The following is a 23490-nucleotide window of genomic DNA, read 5'->3' as shown; positions in this document are numbered from 1 at the left end:
AGCTTTGTACCTGGTAAATTAAACGGTTAATTTTTGTACGCAATAGTGCGTGCCTGTATAACTGTAGCTATCACTTTTTGTAAAACTGTAGCCCACAAGAATTTCAAGTAGTCTAAATATTTTTTTTGAAGATATCATTTTAGGCAACAGCCTATTAGCCCACAGGGTTTTTTTTAATTTTCCAATTTTTTATTTTGAATGCACCCCACGACCCAATACGATTTATTCCAGTCAACACTTTGAATTAGCCTATGACAAACTTAGGTAAGAATTTATCGAGTTACGTAGGTTAGCCTACGTAGTTAGTAGTTAGGCTACGGAGCTGGTTCGACTCTCGGAGTGTGCGCTTGAGCAACGCATTTCAGGACTGCTCTCCAATCTCCATTCAGTGCACCGCGTGAATTGAATAATTCCCCGGCAACAAAACTTCAACAATCAGAAAACTTTACTCTGTCAATCTCGGTAACCGGTCCTGCGTCAAGAGCCTCTACAAGTATGCGAAACTTAACAGGAATAACCTATCAGAGCTTTGTCAGTCCGAAGATAAAGATTCAAAACCAACCAACCAAACATAATGTACTGTACATTGTACAATAATCAATACAGAAGTCATAATAAGTAGGCTTCAGCACTAAAATGGAGAATTGCTATCTTTAGCATGTAGGTTATTGTTTTTCATTGTGATGGTCAGAACTACATCGAAATAAACTGAAGTAGAAGCGCTGTTACTAGTCTCAGTTGCTTTTACACAATTATGTTCACTTTTTCGTTCTAGAGTCTCAAGTTACAAATGAAAATACAAATTGATAAGATCAGTGTGAAATAATTGGCTCAACGATTGCATGCCAACCAATGAACCAAACCTACTACCCGAAGGGTGTTAGAACATCGCAGTTTACTTTTGTTTTTATAGAACTTAAAACGGATTTATCATATATCACACCGATATATCGTTGCAAAGACCCATTTTATTTTGAGTCAAATAACTTAGCTGCAGGGGCGCCGGAACGATTTTTGACTGGGAGGGCAAGATTATTAAAAAAGGGCACTTTTTTAAGTTTTAAAATAAGATATAGCAATAATGCTGGGCAGTTCGTTAATCGTTCTTCCCCTATTAACCATATAAATCGAAATGGGAGACAGATGAAGATAAATGAATGAAATATATTGACATAGTTTGAACAAGTAGAAACGAAAAATAAATTTCACGTTCATAGCGTCACAATCTGCTACAAAGTATAAAATGTGTCTACGGGATAATTTGTATACTGTACTGTATATACACAGATATGAGATATCAAACCAATCCAAAGTACATTTTACGCGCGTCGGTTACTCGAATGAGCTCATTTGCAACAGCTTCTAAGTCAATGGTGTCCACCACCTGTTTGTGAATATTCCCAAACATTCGGTTGTTTAAATTGTTTTCTGTCATTTTGGTACGATGGCACATTTTTATTCGCCTCATGGCGCTAAAACTGCGTTCAGCATTCACCTTTCCTAATTTGACCCTATTAGGCTATATCATAACGGCTTACTTACACTTTTCCTTCTAAAAAATTTTAACTTCCAGGTTCTCATACTCTTTGCTATGCTAAGACGTTTAAATACCATTCCTTAACTTTCCTACAATTCTGTATCACTCAGATTTTTTTCTAATTAAAACCAAGACCACAAGGAACATTTCTTTTCTCATCAGTCAGCCATCAACAATACCCAGCCACCCGGCCCTACCTTTGGTCCTATGCAATGCAAAACGGTCGTTAGTGGTGCCTCGAATCATTGGCGTTTGATTTTCACAGCTGGTGGTAACATCAAATATAGTTGTGACAAAACCGTCTCTGAAAAAGCATAGGAGTGGTAGAATGTCAATAAATTATGTTTGTGACCTACACAATAGCTCATTATCGAGTAATGATACAAGAACTATAGCCTACCGGTGTACAAAAAACAATGGCACGGAAGGGCATCATAAACATAGTGTGATATAGAATTTTATGTGTAAATATTATTTTTAGGCAAAAACGAAAGATTGCAATTAGGCTAAAAGCGAATAACAGAAATTGTTATATTGAAAAATGTGCAGTAGCTCACAATCCTCACATGACCTTAAAAAGGCACCATTGCCCCCCTATCCAAAGAAAAACTGAGGGCAGGGGGGCAATCGCCCCCCCTGCCCCCCCGTTTCCGGCGCCCCTGCTTAGCTGCAGAATTTTCAATTAACCTTACGGATTTAGTCACTTGCATTAGCCAACATGCAATAAACCTAATGGTTCACAATACTAAGATTGAACTAAGCTATAAACTTAATTAGCATAATGCTTATTAAAAAATAACTTTCTTAAAAATTGAAGCTATAAAATAATCGCAAATAGTAAAATAAAAACTAAGCAAGCAAACCACAAAGACAAAAAACAACGTTTTTCAATACTCTACAGATATTTTACTCTACAGACAGGCTATCTCTCTGTAGAGAGAATTCATCTTCACCAGCTTTTTCCAAAAAGTTGAATTGATTTCGAAACTGATCGAACAAATCGTTGATTGTTATTGTAGTTGATCGAGCTAGGCTACTTCCTTATCAAGTGAAACACTTTCCGCAACAATGCTATGCCTTGCGACAGTTCAAACAAAAAGTTTGAAAAGAAATGATGGACGCAACAAGGAAGTGTTCCGTTACCGTTGCTATAAGATGAACTTTCTTGCGACCCAATTCTTGAGCCTGGTTGGCAATCTATCAGTAAAAAGCTGGTGATTCAATTTTCATACTTTGAGATCCACTAGGCCACGGTTTTTTAACCTGTGGGCCAGGGCTCACAGGTGGGCCATAAAAAATTTGCAAAGGAGCCACAGAGATGGATGAATAATGTGTTGAAATACAGCAGCACGCTTCACTGGTTTAAATAAAAAGTATGATTGATCTGGGTGACTAAATCTAAGACTGTCACTATTAGGCTACAACTTTTTATTATGAACGAAATGCTAATCGTAGACAATTCGGAAAGGCACATTAGTATTGTAGGGAGGAGTAGCCTAATCGTTTTTGTTTTGTTTTTTAATTCAACCTTCCTTTTGACAGTGTAGCCTACGTCATGGGCAGTCATACAATTTTTAGCCTACCCATTGTTTGTTTCAACTCTTAAATGGGAATTGTTTGTGTCAGCACAAGTGTAAAAAATAATGTTTTTCAGCCTTATCGTTGTGAAAAGTTCCTAGAGCAGTAATATCTAAATTTTCATCATCATCATTACGTCCCTTCCTCGTATTGAGGGTTGGGTACAACGCACCATTGTTCTCGAGTCTCGACCATGAGCTGTTGGTACTGCACTTTCATAACTTAATTTTGTCCATTTAGTTTAGTCAATGTTTTATCAATCACTTTATGTTGTCAGATGCTCTTCTGGTAACCGACACTTCTTTTTCTAACGCGAATCCATAGTTTAGGATTAACAACCCAATCAAACTATGATGATGGATTTTGTGTAACATAAAACAGTAGGCCTACCGTACCGGTAGTTTAGCCAAAGCTGTTTTCTCACTAGGTTTTAATTTGACAACGCTTTATGCGTTTTATGTAGCGCTCTGATTTAACAAGTGAGGCCAGCCTTGTATCTATCTTTGTCAGTTCAAGCTACACTAGTCTGCAGAGAAACTTTACAATGCGAAGGACTATTGGAGATAAGTCTGTTCAATAGCCTACAGTAGAACTCGGTTAATCCGGATTCGATTTGACCGGCGATTCCATCCGGATTAGGCGACGATCCGGATTAACCGATGACGGTTCTATCAAGCCTGACTCATTTGTACTTCCAGGTTCATCCGGATTAGGCGAAGATCCGGATTAACCGAGTTCTACTGTATTTGTTTTTGTCTTTTCTGGCTTAAAAGCTACCGTTGCCTGCGAGTCTCGCTAAAATTACACTATTGGCTGGAATAGCCTACAATTGACAAAACCTTTCTAGAATATATAGCTTGCCTAGAGGTCCAAGTTATAGGCCTAGTCTTCATCTAAAAATCATAGCTTGCTTACTCGTTTTTGAGCGAATTTGAGACCGATGTAATGAATGTAAATGGTCACTCGAATATCTGGTGCCCTCTAACATTGAAATGAGCCTATTGCTTCCGTGTGTTTACAGGTGGCCAGAAATGCTATTTCAGACGTCATCGGTTGACTCAGTCATTGCACCTTTCAGTCAAAAATGTTGCACTTGTCCTCGATGTTTATAGAAGATCTAGTTGGGAATGAAATTGTGACTAACAACCAACTTTAAAAGAAAACGTTTCCCTTAAGTTGTACGTGGAATCGGCAACAGACAAACCGTTTCCCCAAACATATAAACAGTGCAAGTTTGCAGCCTACTCTCAACATCGACAATCTGCGTGGTACAAGCATAAATCTTCTGCACAGAAGCTCAAACTAACACCCTGAGACTATGAGCTTGTTGTTCAATTGTTCCATTTTCAACCTAACTTATTTAAAACGCATCACCTAACAAACCAAAGTGGCCTGCACCAAATTGGAGAAACTAAAATGTTTCTAAATATGATTCAGTGACTGTAAACCAGACCAAACAATTAAATACGGTACGTTGCGTCAACGTTCCACAAAGAATCCTAAGGCGACTCTTCGTAGCCAACCAATCGATTGATTTTGCATCCAAAAAGAGACCGGAAAAGCGTCATCTTGAGTCAGTATTCACACGCTTTAATACATGAAACATTATAAAGTTTGCCAAAAATTTGTAACAAAAGATACCTTTAGCATCCATTTTTAGTTAAATGCTACCTTTCTTTGAAATTTAGGCATTAATGAAACGATACACGAAACTTTCAAGTGAAAACCAGAACAAGTTGATGTGTGTTCGGGTTGCAGCAAAAGCAATCAACAGAAATCCTTTTTCTTAATGTTGTTTCTTAACTAGTTTAATAGTAAAGGCTAAAGTTTCTCGTTCTAACATCTCGTCTGCCAAGCACAACTTTAACTCAACAACTCAAGTCATTGTTTTTTTATTAACTTCATAAAATCAGAAAGTAACCTAAATGCAAACGCTGCATCCCTCCCTCCCCTTATAAAATGATCAAGACAACACAACACGATTTCACTGCTCAGCAAAATATTACGAGGACAAAACGTCCATTCAATAGCCAACAATCTAAAAACACTTGCTTCAGTGGCCAAGCTAAATTTGACGACAAACCTTGCAAAATGACTATTCTTGAAAAAAAAAAGTTTTTGGCTGAGTTTAGAGATTTCTAACAATTGAAAATATTGGCATACCTAGTCTGCTCTCCAGAATACAGCATAACGCAGCTACCTTCCCAACACAAATGCACAACACAAATGCACAACCAAATGCACAACCAAGGATCAGCACTCTTGATAACGCACCATGGCCGATCTTCATAGCAACTGTCCATACAAATCTTCAATATATCAGCTAAAGTTATGTAGGCTAATAAAGTTATAGCCTATAGGCTATATGTTTATTTGTTTTGTAACATTTTTTATTTTTTTAATTTTCCCTTTATATCTTAAATTTTTCTGAAGGTGTTGCGACCGTGCCAAATTTTTTTCAACTCAATAACTTACTTCGATCACAAGCACGTTTTAACGTTCGCGTTTTGTCGCTTCTACCTTTTTCTTGACCTTTGCTATGTTGATGTGTATTGTTTTGATATGATGGTCAGAAATAAAAAAACAACTGAACTGAACTGAACTGAAGTACTACCGAGCTTGCGTTTGAAGATCTCACTGGGTCTGGGAAAGTGCAAAACCAAAAATTAGCTTGCTATGGAGAATTTCGACATTTGTTAGGGCAAAGTGATTACAAAACAAGTTTAAATACCCTAACGATCATATGTTAGAAAGGAACTGACACAGAATGTAGCTAAAAAATTCCACAGAAATGCGCAAAAACATTCACATATTTTGTCTCAACTCAGTATTCACCAAAGACAATGCGATATTTCTCGTCAGATTAAAACACGAAAGAGACTTTCGCTTCGCTAAGTGCAGCTCAGTATTTCTCCGCAGCTTCCTGCAAGCCACTTAATAACATCAAGAAGGCAAGTCATATCAGCCTGGTTGCCAATGTTGCGGAAGATTGAGATGGTTTGTTTTAAAGTGGAAGAGGAGATTGTCATCTTGAAATCACCTGAAAATGAACAACACCTCTTCACCATTGCTAGAAACGATAATAATTAAAGCTATGACGCAATAAAACAACGTCAATAGATTCTCTTGGCTTAACATTTTTCCTGATGTCGGAGTAAGAACAAAACTCTTATTCTTCTAATAAATAGTTACACACGCTGTCTTTCAAACATACTAAACAGCATAAAGTTAACATTATCAATAATAGAGCTTATGATGTTGCGTGGTTTTATTTAAATGCTCAAGTTATTGTCTAACCAAAAACAAAACTTTAAAAGTAACCGAAAGTAGCACGATAAAAGAAAACGCCAAAATTCAACGGAAAACCTTGTTTCAACGTAACTTATACTTGCAAAAGTAGAGATCTTACCTGCACATTCGCAGTGTTTGCTCATGTTTGCAAGTTTCACGGCGCCACATTTTGTGCAGGAAAGATCTTGTAAGCTGAAGGCCATGAACTTTCGTTGAAGGTCATCGACCAATCGGCTTTCGATCCAAGATACGTCATACGGTGTACCACAGCCAGAGCAAGACCATAAGCTAAAGTTGGAAAAATTTATAAATTTGACGAAGGAGGATGTGGAGACGGGGTGGTAAAGCAATAGCGGACCATAGTGGTGGATCCGACCACCTCAGGAAACGGGGACAACACCGGATTAAAACTGGACACAGGCAGGCGAATTCAAACATTGTTTGCAATTAATAAAAACAAAATATTACATTTTTTAATGTTAACTCAACCGTTTTGGCTATTGAGCGTAAAAGATGAAAAACCTAAGCAATGAACAAAAACGTATCCTGATAAAAATACTGTAACACATCAACGATCGTACCAGTTGCCTTCTGAGATCACGGAATCGCGACAGAGATCGACGTCCTTGCACAAACTGCATGTATCACATGAAACCTGGCCAAGCACGTACGATGCGCAAGGATCGGTCCATTCAGCACTTGACGAAAATTCACCCACACCGATGAGTCGTAACAAGTTTCTACGCATCTTTGCAACCTATAAGTGTAAATGCAATGTTAAAACTTCACAATACGTGAAAGCTTTCTATGTAAAGATTTTCACAATTTTTAGGTTGACATTTTGCCAATCCTCTGCAGTTAAGAGTCAAAACACTGGCAATATTCACAAGAGTACCTGTACGGTTATGTGCTGGTCAACGGAAAGAACTTTACAAATGGCCTTAACAAATTCCAGCGTAGGATTCGCAAGAGTTAGGTGAGAACCGGAAAGATGCGGAAACAAACCTTTCAACGTTGCAGCATCACATGGAAGATTCTTCATTATTTTTTGGGAAGTGCTATGAAACAAAAACATGAATTCATTAATAACGTGAAAAAATATTTCATTGTAACAACTCAGACAACAAAAACAGTCATTTTACAACAACGGCTTTTGCTGCCTAGAAATGTACGAGCTGGTATGTCGCCAACAACCAGAAATCAAAACATATAACACTTCTGGTAATTAAGAACTGTTGCATCCTTTGTCCAAAGCTGCTTTGTGGTCGATGTGGTTAGACTCTACACCACAGCTATGCTTTTATTAAATACGGATCACTTCGTGCAAAACTGTCCTCCTTGCATATGAACGACTCTGACTCGTGTTCAAATGAGAAAAAAAAAAGTTGGTAAAAAGTTAATCAAAAAATACAAAAATGTGCAAGTACCTCGGAATAGAGTCAATCAAAAGGGCAAAACATCAACTACAATTCAATTGAAATTGCTTGGCAGGGAACGATCAAATCATTGTTCACCGCCAATTTATTTGATTATTAAAAAAATGGAATGTTTAATGTGTAGAAGAGAAAGCCTCACCTGAACATTTGCTCAGTCAAATCTCCAGCTACAAGGTCCTGTGAGAACGTCACCACGTGTGGGGTTATCGAGGGGTCGCTGGGCACCACAGCCATTAACCTTTCTTCTTTGGTCATCTCTGATGCGGACATGTTCAGCTGGGTCTGGGTATTGCCTCTTTTAACGATTGGTGTTCCGCCAGGCGCCATTAAAGACCTTTCACGTTTAGCTTCATGATATACCATAGAAATATAACCTGAAAAACGAAGCATGTTAGTCATGTAATACAAATGGTAAAACGACTGGAGGCATTTGATGTGTGGCTTTATAGGATGGATGGTCATTTTATTTTTGTTTGGATGCGAAACGTACATAAAACAAAGACGTACAGTCGTACGTGCAGTCGTGAATGAAAAAGTGCGAAAAACCGTAGCCCTGAAGGCGTAGGAGGTCGTCGAGTCTGCACTCTCTCATTCAAACAGTTATAAAAGAATGCTTAAAATATCATGGAAGGATAAAATCAGCAACGAAGCTGTACTATTTCGAATGCAAACCAATATGGAAGCTCTACAAAGAATTAAAACAAGAAAATTGAAGTATTTTGGCCATATGATTCGCAATAATTCTATTCAAAGACAACTACTCGAAGAAAAAAAGAATGGAAAACGAAATAAAGGCAATTTGAACTAATGATATTAAAGACTGGTCAGGACTTGATTACAAAACTGCAAAAGAAAAATCTCACAACAGAGAAACTTGGCGCTTCATTGCCTCTAACCCTCGAAGAGAGGAGGGAACTTAGTGATGATGTCATACAATCCAATCACGCTCACATAATTTAGTTGAATGAATGGCCGCCCGCAGTAGCAGACTAACTTGTATGTCGCTACAATCAGAAGAATAAAACGTGTTTTCCACGCACAATTTACTTTGTATGCACATTAGGGTGCCACAGGCGCCCCTCAAAAATTAAAATTGCGTCCGATACACCTGAACTTTTTTTTATATGTGACACTTGGTAAAAAAAGCATATGTAAGAAATTTCAATAAGTTTTGATAAAATTTGGACGTGCAGATTAAGTTTAAAGTTTTTAAAGGTAAATTTGCACAATTTCAATAGTAAAATCCTCTCTAGATCATCAAAACTCAGACATTTCTTCTTAATTACGGAGTATTTAAACTTCGAACAGTTTCTGGTGAACTTACTTACTAATTCACAATCGTGCAGACCATGTGTCAATTGTATATGTTCAACAATTTATGAAAAATGCCTAAAAATATGAGGTTTCATGCATTATAAAAAAGGATCCATGTAAAGAAAATGCCTATTGAGATGAAATTACTACAGCATTTGAAGAATCAAAAGTAAAATCATTAACTAATCGTTTTTGTTTATTGAAAACTTTTTGGTCTTTGAAGATCAAAATCTCAGCTATGTTTGTACGGAACTTGAACTCAAAAACAAAAATTTGGATCTTTACGCACTAAACATAGTCAGTAAAAACGTAACACAGAAAGATAAACACAAAGCACAATGCTTAGAGTCCAGACATCCACTACTTAACAACAAAATCACAATAGCGTAAACTTTATGGAGGCTTACATTTATTTTAACGCTTGCAATAATAGTGAAATGGAAAGGTAAAATGGCAATTAATAACACACAACTATCTAGTATCTAATTACAAAGTAAAATGCAGCATAATAGGCTACTGGTATGCTATGACAGGCTGCAAATAATGCTGATTGCAACGTTGTGTAAGCTGACAACACTTTATGGAGTTGTACAGTCCGTGCTTTGACAATTACATAGTTAAAAACCATGTGCCCTCAGACTGTAGTTGTCGAGTACGTTGATTAGGTAGGCTAATACCTTTCTCGCATTTTCGACTACTTGGAAAATGTTTTGGTAGCGTTCTTCAAGGTTTGAAGTTGACAAGAAGTCATGGGCAAACTTGACACCTCGCTCAGCGGCATCATTAACGACTCTGAAAGCATCAACTTTCTTTTTCGCCTCAACATATGATTGTTCTTTATGCCACTCATCGGATGACTTAGAAAGAAATGAGGAGTTTATCTTCATGAGATGAAAAAAGTTCCACGAATCGGGACCGACAAAATCAGGCAGGGAAGCATTTTCACTAAGTTCAGTGACATCTGGAAAAATTGGCTTTCCAAATCCAATTCCAAATCTTTTCAGGAAAATCCCATTATTGTTCTGTTGTTGTTGCAATTTCTGAGAAATTGCATCCTTGTCAGCATTAGAAATATTGGCACTAAACAGTGATAATGGAATCATTTCCTCTGTTAAATACCACAAATGTTTCTTAAAAGCTTTGAGTGCGCAATGAGAAACAGTTAAATCAATTTCTCTGTATGCAGACAATGCTTGTAATAATTGTAGGTCATTCAGCGGAGCATCACAACTAATGGGGGATGTAAACCACCATGATACATAGAAATAAACTGTAAATTGTAAAAACCTCTTTAACTTTTCGAGTTGAGATGCTTTCATGATGACATTTTTTTGGGGCAATTTATGAATTTCGTCTTGTAAGAGCACAATTTTCAGTGAATATATAAGTTTGCTCATCCACCTGGCTCTGTGTAATGCACCAGGTCTTTGGAGAGACATATCCTTACTGGTAGGTGGCTCAATGTTCAAGTACAATTGACACAAATTCAAAAGTTCTAAGTAGTCGCTTCTTAAAAATTTAGATGATTCTGGATGGAGCTTCATCTGATTTATCAGCTCAGACAATTCTTCCCGCTTGCTAGCAAGCAGATCAATTTCCTCGTGCGATTTTGATGTATGAAAACAACCTGATGCGCTATCAGAAAGAGTTTGAAAATTGCTTTTAAAGCGTTGAAATATGGAAATGTTGGGTCCACTGCTGCTTTCTATTTTGAGTTCTTCCCAAACATGCGTCAGTATTATCTCCCCAATATGATGCCTGCATGCTGCCCAAAGTAGGCCTTTTCCAAGATGATCTTGTATTTGGATACAGGCCGCAGTTTTGTGGCCCGTATTGCTACTTGTGGTGTCAAACACCATTGCAGCAAGACCTGCAGTACAGCTCCAATTGTTTAACAATTCCATTCTTGCATTGGCTATTTGCTTTCCTTTTGGATCGGATGTTTGTGCAGGCAAATAAAGAACACCAAGCAGTTTTGAGCCTCCAATACCTGATAGTAATATCGGAAGCCTATCAACTTGCTTATTAGGGTTTGTTAGAGACTCCATCATTTTACCATCCCAATGAATGGTTCCAACTTCAAGAGGTACCCAACCTTTTTTAACCGCTTCAGAAATATTGAAAATCGTTTCAACTCTATACCTTTGAGCCGTCATGTGGTTTAAGTTTACGCGAATAGTTTCACTAGAACAACTCTTGATTAACGAGTGTAGTGTTGCAGATAATGCAGTTGGTGTTATTCTGTTTCGTAAACTTGTGGCCACTAAACCAGGTGATCGTAAAATGTCGTGAAGTACAAATATTGTGGTACCGGTTTTTACAACTCGACGGTGACTCCTTTTACTTCCTGTGGATGTAGAAGGCTCGGCAGTATTAACTGCAATCACTTCATTACTGGTATCATCGCTAGAAGAAAGTGAAATGTTACTTTTGCTGCTGGATTCAGCCTCTTGACGTTTTATTTCTTTTTCTTTCCTTTGCACTTCTGCTTCTTTTCTAGAATGTTTTCGTTTCAACGTCTTATGCAAAGCATTGTCTCTCCCTGCCATTGACGCCTCTCTGGTAGTTTGCATGCTCCACAAAAATTCTTTATCTTCCTCAATTGACATCTTCTTCATTACATTGCGAGGCCAGAAAGGAAAGGTCAATTGAAGTTTCTTTTTAAATCTCTTAATCCTTTCCGATTGCTTTCCATCACTCCTATGGAAGTATTCGATCTGAATTTTGAAGATAAGACTCATTTCATCTCAGAAAGATTGAATTTTTTGAGCCATTTTTTTTGGATGAATTGTTGGAATACGTATTAGCTTTGTAGTAAAACGTTAAGATGTCCTTCACTGTCTCGTTTGCTGCATCTACTGATATTAGGATTTTTCTTTTCGTGGGATTTTGAGATTCAAGCTCCTGCTTAAAGGCAAGAAAGCTTAAAATCACTTGATGATAAGTTGGCAGTTTGCTTCCCTTGATTTTCTGATCATCTTTCGTTGGAATAGTAGAAAGAAGAAGATACTGTTTCTCAGCATTCTGAGACTGGCTGTTCATTATTGTAATACTAACCAGACCGATCTGTAAAAGCACTACCGGTACCGTAGCAATTATCATTAGTAGAATAACCTAAAAAACAATACAACCATAGGTTTTGCAACATTATTAGCCTTTCCTGCAAGAAGCGAAGGTAACATAACCCTTTCTTACAAGTAGGCTACCTGCCTTATCTTTGCTGTCTGCTATATTCTCCCAGATTAAGTCACAACTTGCATGGGTTTAATACTAAGCTTTCCTGGGCGCTGCAACACTGATTCAACAGAAGAAGAAATACTAAAGCCATTATTCCAAGACCCTGAGTGAGGTCAAGCCAGCTATGTTGATTCAATGTTGCAAGATGGTGAATCAATGTAACAGGCGCGGAGCTGTCATGCTCGACCTCAATTGAGATCTTGACATAGTGGCACTGGTCTCCTAACCTAATTCTTGAATTTACCTTGTTTCAATGTTGAGAAAAAGATGAGAAATAGGAAAAAAAACTGATGTTCAAACTAGGGAAATCCCCTAATTTTACTGTATTTCAGTTTAGACTTTCGTTTTCAATCTGCACATCCAATTTTTGTCCAATCTCAATCAAACTTTGCAAAGTGCCTTAATATGTGAAATGTCACACCAGAAAAAAAGTTCAGGTGATTTCGGCCACATGAGGGCGCCTGTGGCACCCTAATGCACATTGCACACAACTCTTAATTTCAAGAGCGGTCTTGCTCTATTTGAGGAGATATTATAAAGCAAATGCAACAACTAGCTAAACCTACAACCCACTGCGGGGCACGTTACCTGCGATCACCATCTCGAAATTGGCTTGAATTTTTGCAGCAGTCGGCAAATATTTGCCAATCGTAAAGTTCATTTCTACGACGTCTGAATCTTTTTGCTTTTCGACTTCCGGCTCTTCTTCTGATTCTCCATCTTCGTTTTTATCGCTTTTTGAAAGATCTTCTAGTTATAGAAAGTTAATGTTACTGGCTTTCACTGCTACAAAAAACGTTTTAGCAAATAACGATTTAGTGTGAAACAAAAAAACCCTCATTGATAAGATACCAGCTAGAACATACTGCACCTAAATCGTGGTTTGATTTCATCCCTCCATAATTTGAGCAATCCAACCACAGCAAATTCTCCCAGCACTAAAAAAAAGATTAGTTGGTGTTGAATGCATCATAAAATAAATATTTCAACATATTTGAACTAATTTTAATACGCATAAAAATCAGTGTCTTGCTACATTTGTTGCATAGTGACAGTAGCTTTCAATAGTAAATTGTTCGTCTTGAAAGTTCCGCGATCACGGCAATACGATCCATGGCTGCAATAGTCTCTGCAGATCAACTGAAAGGTGAACGTTTAAGAGAAATAATTTGGTGTTTCCTGCATTCATTAATTCAATTTCAAATAATATACTGTACTTTTAAAAGTTAATTGCTGTCGCAAATTTACCCACATATTGCTTTCAAATATAATCCCCAATCCTCATGCAAAGTCAAGTAAGATTTCCATGTATTTTAGATTAACAGTGAAAAAATAACTAATAATCGTTGTCCATTGCCCAATCAAGCACGACACAAAACGTGGCCGGTCGTTTGGTCGACAGGACGTTTGGTCGACAAGACGTTTGGTCGACAAGACATTTGGTCAACAGGACATTTGGTCGACAAGACATTTGGTCAACAGGAGATTTGAGTTAGGGTTAGAGTTAGGGTTAAGGTTAGTTAACTAACCTTAACCATAAAATGAATCGTTCTGTCGACCTAACGTCATGTCGACCAAATGTCTGTCGACCAAATGTCCTGTCGACCAAATGTCGTGTCGACCAAATGTCGTGTCGACCAAATGTCGTGTCGACCAATTGTCTGTCGACCAAACGTCCTGTCGACCAAACGTCCTGTCGACCAAATGACCGGGTACCACACAAAATGGGTGTTTGCACTACAACTAGTCAAACTGGTAAATAAAAACTGACAAAAAGTTCAAAAAAAGGTTACCCAAGAGCAAAACAAGATATAAAACAACCTTTACGTGGCTTTGTCGAATGTGAAAAGCTGGAAGCATGCTAATTACTCATAGATCCATTTCTACCTGACTGGGGTGCAGGACGACAGAATGGAATAAATCCTGCGATGTGATAGTTGTGTTGATATAGTCGACATAAGCCAAGGCATCTTCTACTTTTCGCTTCCGCGTTGATACAATAATGCGTGAGAAATCCGCGTAAACAATCTTGGAGCCCAAGCGTTTAAATTCGGCAATCAACTGCAAACAACAAAATACAAAAGGAGTAAAATTTCAGTTTTCACTTTTAATGTGCACCCAGGAATGCTTTAAAACGCCAGAGATAATAGCAGCAAAGAAATACATCTCAAAGATTGGAAATACCAAAACTCCCGTTAAATTTACATGCCAATATAGACGTGAAACACACAGCACAAAAACTGTGCCAAATCGTCAAGAACTTACCTGTAAAAATAACTTTTTCATCATGACATGAAGAGTGCGGTGGAGAGCCGGGTCATAAAATAGAGACGATCGATTGCCAAGCCAGCGATAGAAATTCTGGAGTTGATAGTCGGCAAAGTGGTTTTGATAGAGAGACACATCACGCAGCCATCCTTGAACCATCGACTTCAAAATTCTGAAGTGAAACCGATGACAATGGATAAAAAGTACCAAACCGAAGCAAACATGGCGTAAGTCAACGCAGAAGCTAGAGCATAGAGACAGATAAGCCATAAGCATAATACGTTGGTAGTGGCTTCGTAGTGGTGATGCCTAGATTTCGTGCACATGTGGGGTGAAACAGATCCTTTGCATATAAAACCGAAAATAAAACACATATTTATTTTTGTTGCACCGGTAATTGTAGCAATGGTCATTAGCTTCAAAATAATACTCAAAAATAAAATAAGTAGAAAATGACTTTGTTGGATGACAGTACGACACTTACCAAAAAAAACATAATGTTAATAATCGAAATGAAATTCGTGTAAAAAGTAGACCAATGTTATGATTGTTGTAAACACCATCGCCTCATGACAGTAAGTTCCATAAAACTTTGCTTCAGGAAGTTATGAAACAAAAGGCCACCTTCGACAAACTGCCGGTTCGATAAGACATCGCGTCACAAAAAAATCGAAATTGAGTTGCTACCAACCTGAAAGTATTCGAGCAAAGAGCTGTATCGTCATAGCTCGCCAATCCACTAACAGCCGAGTGTGAACCGCTGACTAGCTCCTCAAGTGACGACTGTTGAATGACGTCAAAGCTCACACCGCTGCTTGCGGCTCCTGGCAGCATTAAATAAGTCATTTGCTAAATTCGTTATTTCAGGTGAATCTAATCTTGAAAGTCCTCACTGCTGTTTTCACACTATACATAATTTTTTTCCAAACCATATGTTGAAAGTAAATCGGTAATCTTCGAAAGAACGAAAAAGGCAAGAATGTGTGGGGTAAAATTGGTAAAAGCAAGGAGTGAGAAAGTGGCGATTCGTGAATTTGCTGAAGATGAGGGAGACTATAGAGCAATAGACCAACTTGCGAGGGCTGGTATAGGAATGTGCTAAGAAAAAAAGGAAGTTTTCTCCAAAAAGAAATAGCTTTGAAGGTGGGTAGGAAAAGGACGTCCAAAAAATCATGGAAAGAAGTGGTGAAGGATGAGGCAGACAAGGCTGGACTGAAAGAGGAAGATGCAATGAACAGAATAAGATGGAAAAAAGAGGTAAAGACAATCGCTGCAAAAAAAAAATCGGCCACAACCAGTGGGGACAAAACGGAATTTGGAGAATGGAGAATGATGATACTAAGACACAAACAATCTGTATTACACAACCCATTCAAATTTTCTGAATCTTTGCTGAAATAACACCGATGATAATCTTTCACTCGTGAAAATAGTCCACAAGTTCGATGACAATCGAACCGTTCCATATATCTCATTCACTGGTAAGACACACAAAGCAAATTATGTCATCAGATAAGATGCACAAACAACTCTGTTAGGTTGATGCTATTACCTTCCATGTCGTTGATGTGGTGAGATTGCACAATGGTGTTGATTGCCAGGGACGACAGATCCAGCTGCACACACACGCACTGGTAGAAGCTAGCTTGGTTTAATTCCACTGACATGTTGTCACTTTCGTCCATACCTGGCAAACCACATTACTTTTATATACACCAAAGTTGGTATGCTCCACAAGATACAATAAGATTTTATTTTTCTACTAACAAACTGACTACGCTGTGCAGGTAAATGCAGTTTTTAAACCACGACAATTTCAATAAAGGGTCGACTTCATGACACTGGAAACCAAGTCACTGTGAGAGCATATCACTTTTATAACTCGAAATCTTCACAGTCATTTTAAAATAACTGCACGCCGGGCATTATGATAAAATAACCAATTATCAACAAACTTATGAAAAAAAAAGTTTGACTTCACCGTAGCCCAAATAAAATCAAGCTCCGAATTGTCCTCTGTGCAATCATTGTGGTCAGCGATGTTGGGATCAAACTTTTGACAGATATGCGCCACCAGTGAGCGTTTGTGAAACTATGACGTAATTATCATATTGCTACAAACCCAATCTGTTGTCGTCAGCTTCTCTCCCACCGAGATCAGGTCGATCGGTTGGCGAGCACCACAGCACGTGATTGTGTTTTTGAAGATGCCTGAAACAAAAGTGCTTGAAAGTAAAGTCAATTGCAATGATCTACTAACGGATAGGTTTGAGCTCATACTTTAGTCTCCGACGCTTTCCTTTTTCAGTTTATGTAAGAAATTGAGATACAGTACTGTTTGTACGACGCAAAATCAAATAGTAACGTTAATTGAGAAGACAAAGTATAAACTAACACAACTATTGTCTGTTAAAATAAAAGTAACTTATTAGAAATCTATTTAAAATTGTCATATACCTTGTAAAGAATAAATCTGCTCCAAACACGCTTGGATCCTTTCGCAAGTTACCCACAGGGACATGGAAGTATCTGCTGTGCTCCAGAAGTTGTGGAATGGTAAGATCAGTATTGAGGAAGTGCTGCAACATCTCCATCGATGCTTCCTGGCAAGCATGCAAAATTTAAAGCTTTGTATCTCCAGAAGTTTGAAATTATTTTTTAATTTAGCATTGCGAGAAGGTTTTTCATAGCTGTAAACTGCAGTTCTTCTCGTCGGGCTCTCTTCAGGAGCTTGTCGTCAGATCAAAGTAAACCTAACTGTCATGAGGTATTTACAGATAAGTTAGTTTGTGGAAGAAAATCTGAACTTTCACAGAGACAAACTAATTTTTAATATTAAACATAGATGAGAAAATGTTCGTTGAAACTAGTGACCATGCGAAAAATTAATAATGGTCGTTTGTCAATTGAATGAATATGAGCAAGATCTGTACAATGTACACAAAGGACATGGGTCAGTTGATGGGCACATGAACGAGAACAGGCAGGCCAGAGAATAAAATCCATGGGCAGGAATTTCTTACTTTTTGCCAATTAAATTCATCAGTAAAATCTTCTGATTGTTTGTTGAAAATAGATATGATTGGAAAGTCATTGGCAATGGAAAGATTACTTCTAAGCTTAGCTGACGACACGCTGGATTGGTAAGCAATGAAAGTCGGTCCACGCCTCTCATCCTTGTATGCAGACAGATATCGCTGAAACAAAAACATTAAACGTGAATATACGTCTAATATGATCGTGCAACAGCAGCAAAACCGCAGTGGTTCAAAACCTTTAAACCACAAACACCAAAACACAAATAAAAAGGCGATTAAAAATACAAAAAAAAACGTGAGCGAATTTGACTCACACTAATATTAGATCTAAACAACGCTCCAATAAACGAATTGTTGAGCTGTCACATGCATCTTTACCTGCGCGTTTCTGTACATTTGTTTGAGATCAGTTTCAAGACGAATTTCAAAGGTGTAGTCAGGAGCAGGAAGATCTTCCTCTTTAACTTCCTCTTCCTTCAAACATTTCTCGCGCTCAGTTCTAAACACGAAGATGCAACATATTACAAGACAGTGTTCGGCTACATGTGCAATGAATGCTGATGAATATAGTCTCAACAGCATGTAGTAAAATATCGGACAAGGTTATAGTGAGATGTAAAGTGATAGTAAGTCAGACGCTGACCTGACATAAGGATATTTTTGTTACTTGAAAACACGTGAAATGAACGTTATTCTGCAGCATATACATTTCTACATGAGCAATGCAAGCAAGCGAATAACGAAAGACGGTGGTTGTTGGAGTAAAACAGTGGTGAAAGATATTTTTCCAATCCTTTTTTGAGCAACAAACTGGAAACCAAAATAACCTCAACTGACTGAACGCTAACTTCAACAAAAAAGAAGCTCACCTGTAAGCGTTAACAAGGTTCGGCATTCTGTTCACTCTTACTCTGTCAACAACATAGACCATGCTCTTCTTGGAAGCAGAAAGAAAAATTCCGAAAATGTGCTTGCTGCCTGTTGATATGACGTAGTTTCATTGAATTATTATTAGGCTGAAAGTAGTGAGTTTCAATCTATGAAGTCATAGGATTCTCGACTTCATTATGGAATGTAACTTGCTTCTCAAACGTGAAATACGTCAATTTAATTATTAAAACTGTGTCTTCAATACATTGAAGTGCAACGGAATACCAGAACGATCTAGTACAGCAGTGTTTCACAACATTTTGGTAGTCACGGATCTAATTCAAAGGCTTAGAGTCTCTAAAAAGTGAAGTTCGTAAAGCCAACTAAGAGTGACTTTTAGTGTAAGTTTTGAAAAAAAAACTCTCATATATTGTGGATACCAGGTTGGGATCTACTGCTCTAACCTACCTGTGAAATGATAGTATATAAAAATTTGCTTCATCAGCCCAGGCTTCAAATAAGAATGCTCCACCAAAGACCGGAATTCCAATTGTTCCAAGTCAAATGTGTCGGTGTCGGTTCCAGACAACATGCGCACAGCCTCAATAGAAAAACAATAAGATACAACACACAAGTTATACCCATTAGCATGGGTAATGGGTATACTTTTATTGACTGGAAGAGTTTTACTTAGAAAGTTGCGATCACATTTAACTCCAAGTTGATACTAGGCAGCAAAAATTCAACCAGAATTGTTCATAAACAATATTTTGACGTTACAAAATGCCAACGAAATGCCAATTGTATCAAAGTAGACCAATGAACTTGGAAACATTGCCTCAAGTGTCTACCTTTCTAGAAACTGTCCAGACGCATCCCAGCTCCGTCAACAACCGAAGATCGAGGGGAATTTGCATCTCGTAGACACCGATGACATCAGGATGAGATAACTCAGACTTAATGCTGCAAAGATGCTTCTGGAATTCCACTTCGGAAATCCTGTACTCGTACAAATTCACAACCTGAGCTGATCTGAAAAATGAGAAAAATGAAGCAAATTTTAGTGGTCTGGGCTACTTGTGCAACATAGCAGTAGTTGTTGCTGCAAACATAACTGCTCACTATCGAGGTCAGAATACTACGCTTACTAGTCGTTACAGAAAAACACGGCTTCTCATTTCACAGCCAAAAACATAAAATATACTGAATATGTGTTCAGCAGCAAGTATAAAATGTAGCAAAAATAGCGGTAAGCATCGTAGTTTCATCATCATTAAGTTCCTTCCTGTCGACACGGGTTGGAGGCAATGAAGCGCCAAGTTCCTCTGTTGTGAGATTTTTCTTTTACAGTTATGTAATCAAGTCCTGACTAGTCTTTAATATCATTAATCCAAATTCTTGGTGGTTTGCCCCTATTTCGTTTTCCATTAAGTTTTCCTTAGAGTAGTTGATGTTAATTTTGCGTGTTGTTAATGTCTGTTTCATTTTGACAAAGTTGTTTCTTCCTATTTCTATTCGTCTCAATATTTTTGTATCACACCTGTCCATTTTCAGTTATTGTGTGTCCCAGATAGGTAAAACTTTTGACTTGTTCGACCAGAATTCCATCAATAGTAGTATTTAAACTTAAGGCATTTTCTTTTCTTGTAATAATGGTTTTCGTTTTTTTGTGTTAACTTTCATGTTATATTATTTTCCAATATTGTTTATCTTTTTTTTATTTTTTGGAGAGCTTCTGCTGATTCAGCCAACAAGAAGCTTTTTCAGTTCCAGAATATATATACCCACAATCAGTCAATTATTATCGATTGACCTCATACCTCGGCAATATCCTGTTTACTTTTCGCCAAGCGACATCCACGTTCTTATCCGTCTTCACTGAACGTTGATTGACAAAAAATATCCTGGGCACATTCACCTATAAACGCATAAGTCATATCTCAATGTACTTTTGCATTACAACCAGTTTATTTTCATCTGTTTGTAGACATAAAAAAAAAACTTTCAAATTTGGAAATATTTTTCAATCGCTTTCATTGTTGAAGTAAATCGAATGTGTCAAGTCATTTTACCTCGTTGCCTCTGGGTTATATTTTAAAGTTTGCAGCACACAAGGAAAGTGGCCTAAGCTTAAACCTAACTTCAAGATGTGGATAGAAAATCAGATAAAATGTCTTTCATGCTAGTAATACATGTAAATCAGTAAAATACAAAAACATCGGCAGATCGTAAGTCAAATCAGCAATCATCCAAAATTTTAATCATTATGGGTTCAAAACCAACGACACAGTCACTTGCAGACTTTGGCATCTTTTAGCACTTAACCAACCGAACGACGTACCCTCATAGTGTGTAGTTCATTTCCGATCAATGCGAAAACTTTGAACTGACCGGGTTCCCCAGTTGGCATCAATTCGACCACTTCCCATGGTGAATGGAACACCGCGTGAGCTCGCTGCCGCAGAAACCCACCAAGACCTGACCGAAACAATATTAAATTTATTGCTTGGGAAAAAAAATTAATACAGCGAGCGGCATATCCACTACTTAATATAACAGGATTTTATTTAATTGCAGAAATTTCACTAGATCTTTAATCGATCCAACCTGTAGTGGCTGGCATTCGTGGGATGGGAAAATGTCCACCAACAGTGGAGGAATCCCCTTCTTGCCTCGCTCTTCTCTGCTTTCTCTGGATGTCCCACTTCTTTTTGTGGAAGTTAATCCACTCTTGTCGCTTATCTCTTGTGCTATGGAACAGATCTGAGACAGGAGGAGGACTTCCAAGGATGTCTTTCCATGTCTGAGAGAGATCAATTTCCTGCTGAAAAAAGCAGCTGTAATAGAAGAATTGCGCAATGGGGGAATAAATACTACAATAGATGTGTCTGAAAAAGTAGCAGTAAAGCAAAAGTAGTTTATACTTTACAAAATAGTTCATTACCGTTGCATAGGAGAATCAACATGAATATTGATGGCACTACAGAATTATACTTGATGCTTTGAAACACATACTTCCTCTTGAGTGGTTTTTCGTTTCTTTGCTGTTGTTATAGTAACTTGACTTGGCTTGCTGATATTGTTGCTCACAATATTTTCAATGTCAACAACGTGGTCGTTTTCTGTAGATATATCAGATAACTTAGTGCATTTTTTAATTTCAAAGTCAAAGCAGACGATAGACAGATCTCTGCAACACGTAAGAAATATTTTCTGACTTTGCAATCATGTGCTTTCAAATGTATTCTATCCTTCAACGCTTTATTAGGTCGTCATGTTCGTTTGAGCACATTTCTGGTATAAACCAAAACCAGATGCTGTAGAAAAACTAAGTCATGCAAGTCACTGTCGTGAGACGGAAAACTTGACATCTTCGAAGTCTAAGTGGGATCGCCGGATATCGTTCCTTGGTTCCTTGCCAAGTCGAGGGTTTTAAGTCCGACTCTATACCTCTGATTACAGGTACAGAAAGTACTACATTGTTTAAAGACAAGACACAAATGCAATAAAAAGACGACGAATAAAATCCAGCTTGAAATGTCGTTGCGTTATCAACTGACAGGAAACAGTAACCTACCATCGTTATAGTCATCTGTTTCTTTCGTTTCTTCTTCTTGAAAAGGTCTCTTTTTAGGGGCAAGCTGAAACATGTCCGTGATTCTCTTCTGCTTGAAGACATCATTCTTCTCCACTAATCTTTTGTGGAGCCAATCCGGGTGGCGGACTCTTGGAACAGGATTAGTGACACCCTGTGGTGCAAAGATGGAGTTTCAACAGGCTAAAAATTTTCAGCACCGAACACTATCATGCTTTAACAATGATGTGGATAAAACTCTAATTACTGGTAAGTTTGATTTCACCTCGTAGCTGTGATGCACAATATCGTATTTATCAAAGAAGTCGTTAATTGTACAACAAAAAATACTAATTTTTCAAAAGCATTTTTACGCATGATATTTTATATTCAATGGAGCCCATTGGCAGAGTATATAAGCTTAAAAAGTTATTTTTCAATTAGTCAATTGCAAAAATAACGAAAAAAAGCGGACTCTGAGTTTGTTCTTTAATAAATACTATAACTTGACTGTGAAAAATCAATAACATGGTCTCAAAAACAAAAAACACGTACTTGCAATGCAGCAGGAATAGTAATGATCTTTTGAATGGCACTTCCCAGTCTTTCAATGTAATATTCCCAATCTAAGATAGCTCTGATATCAAAGTCTATAGTGTTGGAGGATTTAGTCCACTTGCGTAAGTAATGTCGCTTTATACTGGGTTCCGACTGCAGAATGAGAAACGCAAATTACGTTCAAAATAGGTAATAAAGCACAAGCATAAGGCATTAACCTTAAAAGTGCATGACAAGAAAAACTATTCAGTAAGTTCAGGCTTCAGTCAAAGCAAGAAAAAAAATAACCTGAAATATAGCAAGGGGAATAGCCCGCTCCGTCACCGGAGCTCCCTCGGGTTTCTTGGATATAATGAAGCGGCAAGCCAAGCCAGCGTCTTTCACCATTTGGTCGCCAAGAAATTCTGCGAGCCTGAAATTTAAGATAACATTCTTACGAACCTCTAAAGAAAATACCAAGTTCATGTAATAAGTATGACAGGAAATAATAATAATGGACCACCACAAATGAAGTTTTCATCGTGATCTTTTGTTTTAGTTCGAGATCTGCTTAAACAGAAAAGCACAATTGCTACGTTGGTCGGGCCGATGAAGTAATCTGCTATAAAAAATGATTTGAGAAAAAAATCAGGCCCACGATAAAACAAAATTTGGAACCTCTTTGCGGTGCTGATGGATGTTGACTTTTGACTGCCATAATCTTCCAGCTTCTTCGACATCGACCGATTCTCGCTGATCAACTCAAACAGCTCAGAATCGGGCATGTTGCCCGCCTGAAAGAGATCGATG

The 23490-nt window shown here is 37.8% G+C and overlaps 1 protein-coding gene across 1 annotated transcript in view; it reads right to left on the bottom strand.

Moving 5' to 3' along the window:
* Positions 1–4991: 4991 nt before the first annotated feature.
* LOC145781680 (DNA polymerase epsilon catalytic subunit A-like) overlaps positions 4992–23490 on the bottom strand; it is a 40628-nt gene continuing 22129 nt past the window's right edge. The window contains exons 22-47 of the mRNA XM_082593358.1: positions 23359–23474; positions 22990–23113; positions 22699–22854; positions 22147–22318; positions 21585–21691; positions 21177–21390; positions 20911–21047; positions 20390–20487; positions 19421–19601; positions 19038–19170; positions 18569–18677; positions 18078–18198; positions 17685–17858; positions 17119–17264; positions 16784–16872; positions 16214–16348; positions 15353–15485; positions 14659–14833; positions 14281–14454; positions 13265–13331; positions 12982–13143; positions 7982–8216; positions 7302–7464; positions 6988–7163; positions 6525–6694; positions 4992–6155 (exon numbers count right to left, since the gene is read on the bottom strand). Of these exons, the coding sequence (XP_082449484.1) occupies positions 6007–6155; positions 6525–6694; positions 6988–7163; positions 7302–7464; positions 7982–8216; positions 12982–13143; positions 13265–13331; positions 14281–14454; positions 14659–14833; positions 15353–15485; positions 16214–16348; positions 16784–16872; positions 17119–17264; positions 17685–17858; positions 18078–18198; positions 18569–18677; positions 19038–19170; positions 19421–19601; positions 20390–20487; positions 20911–21047; positions 21177–21390; positions 21585–21691; positions 22147–22318; positions 22699–22854; positions 22990–23113; positions 23359–23474 (3816 nt within the window). The 3' untranslated portion in view covers positions 4992–6006. The remainder of the gene's footprint in view (positions 6156–6524; positions 6695–6987; positions 7164–7301; positions 7465–7981; positions 8217–12981; positions 13144–13264; positions 13332–14280; positions 14455–14658; positions 14834–15352; positions 15486–16213; positions 16349–16783; positions 16873–17118; positions 17265–17684; positions 17859–18077; positions 18199–18568; positions 18678–19037; positions 19171–19420; positions 19602–20389; positions 20488–20910; positions 21048–21176; positions 21391–21584; positions 21692–22146; positions 22319–22698; positions 22855–22989; positions 23114–23358; positions 23475–23490) is intronic.

The sequence above is a fragment of the Aplidium turbinatum genome, chromosome 1 (assembly GCF_918807975.1).
Source record: "Aplidium turbinatum chromosome 1, kaAplTurb1.1, whole genome shotgun sequence".
Lineage (NCBI taxonomy): Eukaryota > Metazoa > Chordata > Ascidiacea > Aplousobranchia > Polyclinidae > Aplidium > Aplidium turbinatum.
Note: the sequence above shows the minus strand (reverse complement) of the source record. Positions and strands in the feature narration are given on the sequence as shown.